The sequence below is a fragment of the Lutra lutra genome, chromosome 10 (genome assembly GCF_902655055.1).
Source record: "Lutra lutra chromosome 10, mLutLut1.2, whole genome shotgun sequence".
In the NCBI taxonomy this organism is placed as follows: Eukaryota; Metazoa; Chordata; class Mammalia; order Carnivora; family Mustelidae; genus Lutra; species Lutra lutra.
This window is the reverse complement of record NC_062287.1, coordinates 99,269,376-99,280,511: the sequence shown is the minus strand read 5'-3', so window position 1 is coordinate 99,280,511 and position 11,136 is coordinate 99,269,376. Positions and strand designations below refer to the sequence as shown.

The following is an 11,136-nucleotide window of genomic DNA, read 5'->3' as shown; positions in this document are numbered from 1 at the left end:
GTAAAGAGGCAAAAGTTTCCTCCTTGATTTCCAACTGCTATTTAAAGAAGTTTCCCTGAAAGGTCATGACCTATAGAACTGTCTCTCTGTTCTCATCAGGGTTTGGCAATTTCCCATCAGTACGATTTTTCAAGACACAGTATCCTGTGGTTTGATTTGATCAAGTATTTGCAAAACTATGATGTCTCCAACCAATTGAAGTTTTTTTTTCTTTTTTCTTTTTCCAAATTCTTCTGGGTTTCCATTTGAAGATGCTTTCCATTCCCTTCATAGTGAATAGAAAACTGTGCACTGGGATGGAATACAGTATCTCCGTGCAGAATTAAGGCAAAGTGCCCATGTGCTTACTTAATACAAGAGCTGAGTCCTGGAATGAAGTACAACATGAATCCACAAGGACCTGTAATGTGTAAGGAGTAGAGTAGCAACAGGTGCTTGTTAAAGATTAATGCATTATATGAATAATGTGCAAAGAAGTATAGACTAATCTAAAATCTAATTTTTTTATTCCTCAGAACTTAAGCTATTTATGCCATCACTTTAAAACTAAAGCACACAATTTTGAAAGATTAAAGGAATTTTTCTCTTTTCCTTTTTTTTTTTTTTTTTTAAGAGAAGGAATGGCAGGTCTGCTTACTCCGAATCTAGTAGCCCTGGGATTGAAGCTTGAGGGAAACGTAGACTTAGCTCACAATGTCCCTTCAGAGAGGGTCCATACCCAGGGGTCTCTTGTTCTACACACTCTTGTATCCTACCTATTTTTATGTCTATTCACATCTGAAAAAAGAAGCAGAATTGAAGTGATTGATCAGAAAAAATGAACTTGCCGAAGCACCTTTACCTGTGGTATTTTGGGACAGGTGTTATTCACCTGTGATATTAAGGGACAAGTATTATTATCTTTTCACTGATATTTTAGAGAGATCCCCTGAACAGAAGAACCATCTGACGAGGACCATATTCCTAGAGAAGATGATCTTCTAAACACATAACTCAACAGCAGGACTCCAGCAATTAATCCTGGAACTCTGGACCCTACTTCAAACCACACTTGGTATCTTCTACTTTATTTTATGCCCTATTTTCTTCATCACTAATTATTTGATTCTGTTAGAAGAAATGAAAGCTGTAACACTGAAATAATAGTGTGAAGGTGGGGGAGACAGAAAATATAACAAACATGTTATTTGTGCAAATATTAGATGAAGTTTCAAAAAACAGCCTTACAAATAAAAAATGAGAGAGGACAGAAAGAAAGAAATGTATGAAATGGGGGCACAAAGAAATGTATGAAATGGGGATATCAAATAGAAGGAGATAAATAGCAATTTGCCTTTCTAGAATTGATCCAATAAACCATTCTATCCTCAGATTTTTTTTTTTTTAGATTTTATTTATTTGTCAGAGAGTGAGGGAGAGAGCGCGAGCACAGGCAGACAGAATGGCAGGCAGAGGCAGAGGGAGAAGCAGGCTCCCCGCCAAGCAAGGAGCCCGATGTGGGACTCGATCCCAGGACGCTGGGATCATGACCTGAGCCGAAGGCAGCTGCTTAACCAACTGAGCCACCCAGGCGTCCCCTATCCTCAGATTTAAAATCCCTCCTTCATCATTTATTAATTTACAAAATCTGTACCAAGTTTCCAAAGATAGATGGCTTAATCGCTGGGCCATTTCTTCCACTCTTTAAAGCTCTTTATTAACAGGCCTATAGCAAAATGTTTACAAAGCAGGGCTTTATGGTATGTTCTGGTATGTAGAAGATCCTTTCCCCTATCTCTATGTCCCTCACACTGGTTTTATTGCCAAGGATGTTCAAACATAGCTACATATACATACAAATTTTAGAATCAGTTTATCAATTTTAATGAAAATGCACTTTGTCATTCTGGTGGAGGAGTGTTATTAATTCATCATAGAAAATGGTGTCTCAAAATTAGGAATTACTGGGCAGAGCCAGCCAAATTTCCCAAAGGACCACTGCCTAGGTAAATACCCAGGGTGAGATAGAGTGAATTACTGATGGAGTTCTAAAATTGCAGGGAAAGAGGAGGTACTTTTATATTTGCTTATTGTCTGATTAGAACACAGAAAGATTCTTCAGTCCTCTAACTGGGATTAATGATGGAGTCCATAAGATAAAAAAATGAGGAAAGACTACTCAATTTAGGGACACAGATGTCACTGGTGACCTTGAAAAGAGCATTTTCAATGTTAGGTACTGAAGTATCCCAGGAAAAGTTTTAAGAAGAATAGAAAGAATTGGGAAACAGGCATTCAAGAACCTCTTAAGTTATGCTACAAAGAGGAGGCAATGGAATGAGTAGTGGCTGATAAATGAAATAAGACCAAGGGAAGATTTCATTTTAAAAATAAAAGAAATGACAGACTGCTTCTTTGCTGAAGCAAATGATCCATTAGTGAGGAAAATATAGATGAAATAAGAGATGCCTTTATGTAAGTGATAAGGAGGTGAGGCTCAGAACACAGATTGTAAAGAGATTGGTTGCCTTTGGGTAGGAGTAAGATTATGTGTTTATTGGAGAAGGTAGGAAGGTGGTATATATTTGAACAGATGCTGGTAGATTGATAGTCATGACTCTGTGGAAATGTTCTTCTGATGGCTTAATTTTTTCAGTGAAATAAGAAGCAAGTTCATCTAATGTTTCTCCATTAATCTGATACTTGCAATAGCTTTTTAAGAAGATATTCTTCTCCATGGGGCACCTGGGTGGCTCAGTGGGTTAAAACCTCTGCCTTCAGCTCAGGTCATGATCCCAGGGTCCTGGGATCCAGCCCCATACCGGGCTATCTGCCCAGCGGGGAGCCTACTTCCCCTCACCCCTTTCTGCCTGCCTCTCTGCCTACTTGTGATCTCTGTCTGTCAAATAAATAAATAAATATTTTAAAAAAGATATTCTTTTCCAAACTAAGGTACCATTTTGCTTTATTTTGCTCTGCCTTTGTATCATGAATTCAATCATGTATTGAATTTTTCAATACTAATATAGAGAAAATCATATGATTTATGAGCTAACATTAGTAAAAGCAAGTTCCTTTAAAAAAGGAGTAAGAATTAAAAAAAAGGAGTAAGAATAAAATTTGTTTCAGATGTTACTGTTAAGAAGTCAGGCACTGAACCCTGAAATAATATGTTTAATGAGTAAAGATATTTAATGTGAATTAATTTGGGGAACCATACAAGAGATAAGAGAAGGAATTTGTATTCAAACTGACAGGAAGTAATTTCAACACAAATAATAAGAACAGGTCTTACCTATGTAATAGAAGACGGAGCTTTTGGACCTACTTTTGACTCTAGGAAAATTCTTAAATGGGGCACAAATATTTGAGGCTAGGACTATCATTAAGATCCTTCCAGTTCTGTAATTCTATAATTAAAACAGAAACATTATAATCCTATTCTTTATACTAACAACAGTTATTTATGCTGCCATGGGCTTTTTCTTCTCTTTTGACATGAGTCAAGATGAGGACATGTAGAATGAATCCAGGAATGAAGAGGCAGAGAGTACCTAAGGGGAATGCCCAAGGAAAGACATCAGGAGACACTTGTTTAAAAAGATGGAAACTTCACCATAAGGAGGTAAAAATTGAAAAAAAAAAATGAGATGGAGGCAGTCAAGCAATTGCTCTGGGAAAGAGAAGTTTAGCAGCAAGCAGAGTAAGAACAAACAAATGCCCTAAACCAGGACCAGAATTACTGAAAACCAGAATTGAATTATTAAAAAAAAAAAAAGGAAAGAAAGGAAAAAAAGAAAAGTAATAAAAAGAAAAGAGCAAAAAGGGTGCCCAGAGTCTTGTAAGAAAAGGGATGGAGCAAGTATACTAGAGAGGTAGGAAATAACTTCATTATAGTATCTTAATCTGATTGACACACTTAAAAGATGTCATTGGCTGCAGGGTACAGGATGATTTGGAATGAATGGGACTTGCAGGAACTCATTGTCCTTGTAAGAAAGATCTGTCCTTAGCCTGTAAGCCAATGACATCCAGGGTCGCTCATTTCACCAGTTTCCTCATGGCATTCTCCCTGTGTTCCTCAGGGTGTAGATCAATGGATTTAACATGGGCGCAACAATGGTAAAGGACACAGCCATTGCCTTGTCTATGGGGCAAGTGGTCACAGGCCGCTCATACAGGAAAATGCATGGCACAAAGAACAAGATGACCACAGTGAGGTGGGAGCCACAGGTGGAGAGGGCTTTGCGCAGCCCTTCAGAGCTACGAGACCTCAGGGAGCAGAGGATGACCACATAGGAGTTGATGAGGATAAGGAAGATGGTCACACACATCACCCCACTGTTGAGGATGAATAAAAGACCAAGGGTGTGGGTGTCCAAGCAGGCCAGTTTCAACAAGGGAAACAAATCACACATAAAGTGATCAATGACATTGGGGCCACAGAAGGGTATTTGATACATGAAGAGAAGCTGTATTGCTGCGTGGAAAACTCCCCCCAACCCGGCCCCTCCCAGCAGCAGACAGCACACGCGAGAGCTCATGATGGTCGTGTAGTGCAGGGGCTTACAGATGGCCACATAGGGGTCATAGGCCATCACAATGAGAAGGATGATCCCCACACCACCAAAGAAATGTTCTGCAAAGAGCTGAGTCAGGCAGCCTTCTAATGAGATGATAGTGGTCTTGGAGAGAGAGTCCACAATCAACTTGGGAGCAATGACAGAAGAGTAGGTGGCATCCTTGAGGGACAAGCTAGTAAGGAAAAAATACATAGGTGATCTCAGACTCTGACTTGTGATCACGGTTACCACAATGAGTAGGTTTCCAACACTGTGGACACGTACATGGTTAGAAACACAGCAGAGAGTATTTTCCACTGCTCCGGGTTCTCTGTAATGCCCAAAAGAATGAACTCAGTCACGTTGTTTGGATTCTTCGTTTACTATGGGCTGATATAAGCGCACCACTCTGAGATAGAAAATCTACAAAAGAATATTGTTTTTAATTAGTAATCACTATGAGTTTGGACAATTTTTACACTGTGTCTCATACCTTCTTGACCTGCTTTTTTCTTCAACCTTTAATATGGTAACCAGCTGCTAACACTATAACCTCATAACAGCTCCATCTTAATTGATCCCAAATGATACAGTGCATATACCGCTCCAGTAGAAAACTTGCCTCTGGATACTTAGGCAAAGGCTGTCTGCCCTTTGGTGGGAACACATTAGAGACCACTGCTTTAAAAGGGAAAATAAAATAAGGTTCTCTTGGGTTCCTCTAAAACCCAAAGACACACTCTTCATATTATCCCTTTCATTTAACAAAGTGCACAGCTTCCGGGACACTGTTTACAGTCTACAATATGGGTTAACCCCAATCTATAGCCCAAGAACTTCAATAATGCTTTCATAGCTCTAATAAAGTAGAAGGAACATAGTCTCAGAATCAGGAGAGCTGGGGTTTTTTTGGTTTTTTTGTTTGTTTGTTTGTTTTCAAATTATTCCTCTAATTCCTAGAATGTGTTGTGACATTGCTCACCACTCTGGGCCTCCATTTCCTCATCTGGAGAAGAGGCATTTATGGTAGATGAGAGGTAAGTTAGGGGTTCAAAGAAGCCAGCTAAGTGGTTCTTTCCCTCTCAAAGACAGCAGTTCAGAGCTACCTGCATGAAATGCTCCCACTTCCAAATAAGATGGTCTCTGAGCCATCTTAGGACTTAAGATATTTTAAAGCATAATACACTAGAATAAATAATAATGCTCATTCTGTCTTAAAATCTATAAATTCATCACAGTTCCTTTTTGGCCACTAATACATACCTCACCAGACATTCAAGACTTTGTCCATAGATATCAACCTCATTTTTTTTTTTGTATGTCTCCTCCAACAGCCATCAAGTCCATTTCTTACTACCAGGACACACACCCTGTTTTGTCTAGTACAGTGAGAGGCCATGGGTTCAGAGCAAGCAGACATTGCACTCTGTCCCACTTACGATACTTACTGACTTAATATAATCTTCAACCCTTCAAAAATAAAACAGTGTAATAGCGGTTTAAGTTAGTATGTATTGTGGAGTTATTATTTGAGGGTACTGTGCTAAGAGCTTCATGATTTCCTCTTTTAAGTCCCACAAAAGACTTATAAGACATGGAATGGTGTAATCTTGATTCTGTGAGGTGGTAGATAATGCTTGGAGAGCACTTTGGGTGAGTCTGTGAGCAAATTCATAGCACAAGCTACTAACCATCATCTTCTGCAGTCTCTCTAAGAATTATACACCCTGCCTCACAATACTTTTATGAGCATCAAAAGAAGTACCAGCATGAGAATATTTGGGAAACACTAACCAAATTTTCATAATTATTTTCTATTCCTCTAAACTCCTGACTTCCTCCTCCCTCTGCCTATGCCAACTGTTGTCAAGAAATCCATTCTTCTTCTCTCCTTCCTTACTTCCTCCCCAGTACCCATTTCACCACCACCATCCTGGATATGTGTTACAATAAAGATACGGGGTGCATATCAGCAAAAATTCAATTGTCTTCCTAGCAATTTTTTTTTAAAATTTAATTTTAGGTTGGTTCTATATTCTTACATGGATGCTTAAGGATAGCTAATTTATTCTATTTTCACAAATTTCTAATGTTGTGCTGTGTCCACACAGGTCATTTAATATAATTTAATTAAACCCACAAAACTGAATTCATCCAAGGAAAGCAGCACTGACTCTTGGGTCCCAGGCAATGGTGGTACCAGTCCTGCCTTCAGAAATGAGAGATCACCATGGTCAGAGCCTGGCTGTTATTCCTCCAATACCCAGGCTCACATATCCACATATCCCATTTATTGTCTTTCAGCTCTCTCTTTTCTACTAGACAGGCTTTAACCAAACCCAAAGGCAGAGCCATACCTTGGACTTCCAGTTCAGTGATGAATCACAGCCTTCAGATCATTCAGATATTATAAAAATGCCTTCTTTTTCCAGTGATCCTGTGAAATACCACTGCTAAAACAAAGTGTTCACATAAGGTGAAGAATTACATTTATTCAATGTCTAATTATTACGTAGACAGTGCATATTTCCATTCTATAGCATGTCCTAGAGTGTTGGGGATACAGGAAGTACCCTATCATAAAGATGGAGGCAGAATAAGAACTCCTGAAACAATAAGTGTACGATTATCAATATGGTCCATAGATTCAAAGAAGATGAAATGAGCTACGCCTTGACATGAGAATAGAGCAAATTCTAAATGTATGATGTAGAAAGTAAACAAGAAGGGGAACAGCATGAGCAAGGCATGAAGAAAGGGAAAACATAATGTTCATAGCCAAAATACGTGGACTTTGACAACACACAAGCCTGCATTTCACACAAAACTCCTGTCAGGAAATCCATTCTACATTTGTCTTCCAGGGATGTAATTAACTGGAAGTTACATATTCTCTTTAAATCTCAGTTGCTTTTTTCAAGTTGTTGTATTAAACATCATAAGCTCCTAGCGTTACAGTTTAGGTTTTGATTTATACATTTATAAACATTAAAATGTGACAAGATATTAACATTAATTATAGTTCGAATGTATATTGAATGTTTTATTTGTGGTATCTCCTAAAACTAAGTCACATACACCCCTACTCACCCTCGTTAAAGGTGCTTTGAGTAGGTAAACCTAGTTGTCTGCAGTTCAACTGGGAACAGGTAGTAAGGCTATAATCGTAAAGATCTATATAAAACTCCTGATTTTCCACACTACACTCACTTCTCACTTCTGAGAACACAGAATAGGCCAGATAACCTGTCTGTGTCTCAGTTTCGTTTTCTAAAAAATGGGAAGGTAACGTAAGGATTAAATGATTTTATAAATGTAAAGGGCTTAGATCAGCATCTCCATCTCTTTTCCTAGAATGAGGTTAAGGCTACTGACCACAAACTATTTTAAAACATATCCTTTGCCTTGGCCCCATGTTTTTACATATGCTTCTAGTAAATGCTTTGAGATTTTATTAGATGTATACATATGCTTCTCCTAAATGCTCACTTTAATTTTTATAAATTACAAGAGGGAGACCATATCCCCTTGGGAAATATTTTGTGTGGTAGATAGAGTGGTAGAAAATTTAAAGGGAAAGGACCACTCCCAACCATAAGCCCTATTGACCCTCTACTGAGAGTTTAGGGCATGCTCTTCAGATGTGCCTCTGGAAGTTTAGGTATATATTTTTTAAAGATTTTATTTATTTATTTGACAGACAGAGATCACAAGTAGGCAGAGAGGCAGGCAGAGAGAGAGGAAGGGAAGCAGGCTCCCCACTGAATAGAGAGCCCAACTCGGGGCTTGATCCCAGGACCCTGGGATCATGACCTAAGCCGATGGCAGAGGATTTAACCCACTGAGCCACCCAGGAGCCCCAAGGAAGTTTAGGTATATTGAATGTGTGCAATCACTTATGTGTTTTACTCTATATACAAGTACATAAAATATAATAACATTCATGGAACTTCAATAGTTTGTATGGACATTATTTGTCAGCAGTTATAGATTTTCCTACATCTTTAATTTCTACAGATTATTCTCCTTCATGGATGTACCATGATTCTTTAAACCGGTACATTTTTGCTTGACATTTAAGCTGTTTCTAGTATTCTTTCTTACACACAATGATGCAATGCACATCACTTCACAGAAATTCTTACTGACTGATTTGAATATTTCTGCCCTAGAAAATTCCTAGAAATAGCAACACCAAATCCAAAATATGTATATGTTGAACTTCCATGGGTTGTGTAACTTTGTTCTCCCAAAATCCTGAAACATCTTTCATTCTCAATAGTGTTTTAAAGTGTAGTGTTCCCCACAGCCATACTCACACTAGATAGTATCAATCTTGATTACAGTAACCAAGTGATAAGATAAAAAATCATATCTCATGCATTTAATCATTCATTCATAGAATTTCACTGAGGACCTAAATAATAAATATATTATTGGTCTCCAGATGAAGCTAAAGTAAACTGACTGCATGAATTTATGCAATGTAATATTGATGTAGAGTGAATCTATACACAGATATCCTGTCAAAATAATAATCAAATTATTTAGTATGTGCTATGTCCTAGACATTTTGCTAGTACTTGATACATGTTTTCTCATTTAATTCTCACATCCGGCTACATTTAGACATATTTGATGGCTGAGCAAAAGCAGAATAATTAAATTGCTTAAGGGTATACAGTTAATAAGTGACAGAACTTGGATTTGAATCCAAGAAGCCGACTTTACAGCTAATTCATGTTCCTAAGTGGGTAAATTTCTTGTAGAGCCTAATAATTTCTTCAGTAAAATCCTGGACTGGAAGAAGGTGTTAGCAATGTGTTTCAGGATGCCCCTGGATGTCATTTTTACTGAGCAATCAATAGCTCTGTGTTTCTCAGAATATCTAAATCCATATGCATCATTAATACAATGTGTCTCTAATCAATGGCTTTAGAAACATGGTTTTTTTCAGTAAGTCTTCTTAATTCATTTTGTTTGTTTTTTTAACATACTGATTTTATTTTGTTTTTATCGGTGTTCCAAGGTTCATTGTTTATGCACGACACCTGTTGCCTTCCTTGAGAGATGAGTGGAGCTGGAATTATTTTCAATAGCACCTTTCTGGGTTGGAGATTCCTATAACACTAAAGATACAAAACTTTATGTTCTCTTGGAATGTTTGCGAGGAGGGGGCTGAATCACTGAACAACCTTTCCCAATTCCATGACCCCATCTCAGAGCAAATCATCACCATCACCTTCTGCACCAACAACAACACCCCCCTGTAGACAGAGCTGCTCATAAATAAATGTGTGTGTTTACATGAAGAAAAATATTTTTAAATATAATTCAACTTTACATTACAAATGAAAGCCAAACATTTGAAATATGATTAATTAAAATAGAAATAAAAACACCTTTTTCAAAGTGATTAGTAGAAAAATCAAAGTCAAAGGAATGTGACATAAGAAGAAAGAAGAAACATATGTAATATATGTACATATACATATGTACACATGTGTGTGCGTGGCACACACACACACACACACACACACACAGAGTTGTACGAAAGAAAGAAAACATCAAAATCACTCTAAAACTACCTTAGACATACCAGCTATTCTTCTCCTTCCTCTTCCTAAGAGCACATCCCTAAAATATAAACACACTCATAGTTGTTAAGCTCATGACCTGCATTAGGCAGACACTTAAATTTTGATAATTTGCAAAGAGAGATTAAAGTAAATCCAGCCCAAAAGTGTTGATAGCTTCAGGCTTTCCATCCTGAAGTCACAGTTTGTGAGTATAGACAAAACAGATGAACTACTGATACATTTTAAATATAATTATACTTAATATATGTACATAAGTAATTGTGTATGTATGTAAAGTGATTAGATTGTTTCAATAATTTCAAAAATAGTAGTTCAAATTAATAAGAAGGTGTTTAATACTCAACTTACTTGTTCAGGTTGCCTCCAGAACTCAACCTGATGTCATCCTTGCGACCTCCAAAAGGCAGTTAACTGATGGTCCCAGGAAGTAGAAGGCAGACATTGTACCATAAATTTTCCAGGATAATGTCAAGGTAACCAAAGTTCTGGCCCCTTCCAGGATCTACTTACCTGAACTTTCATCAACAAAAGAGCTATACGATTTTACTTACTAGAGTTTCAACTTAGCAGATCCAAGTAAATCAGGACCTGCTCTGGAAACAAATCATCTAAGCACTTAATGGGAATTTGTTTTGATAGGTTCAGAGTTTCTAATGATTTTTATTTATTTCTTTTTTTTAAGATTTTATTTATTTATTTGACAGAGAGAGATCACAAGTAGACGGAGAGGCAGGCAGAGAGAGAGAGAGAGAGGGAAGCAGGCTCCCTGCTGAGCAGAGAGCCCGATGCGGGCCTCGATCCCAGGACCTTGAGATCATGACCTGAGCCGAAGGCAGCGGCTTAACCCACTGAGCCACCCAGGCGCCCAAGAGTTTCTAATGATTTTTAAAGAAAGATTTAAAACAGTTGCTCTAAGTGTCCAAGGTCTTAAATAGGAAATAAAACTTGTAGATGGCAGAAGAATTCAAATTTTATCTAAATGAGAAAGACTGTTG

The 11,136-nt window shown here is 37.8% G+C and overlaps 1 protein-coding gene across 1 annotated transcript; it reads right to left on the bottom strand.

The window, feature by feature from the left end:
* Positions 1-4,020: 4,020 nt before the first annotated feature.
* Positions 4,021-4,912, bottom strand: LOC125079456 (olfactory receptor 4C6-like). Its single transcript, XM_047693056.1, is given in 3 exon segments — positions 4,021-4,052; positions 4,055-4,810; positions 4,813-4,912. Coding segments are annotated over 3 exon segments (804 nt in total). The 5' UTR covers positions 4,829-4,912.
* Between the last annotated feature and the right edge of the window lie 6,224 nt (positions 4,913-11,136).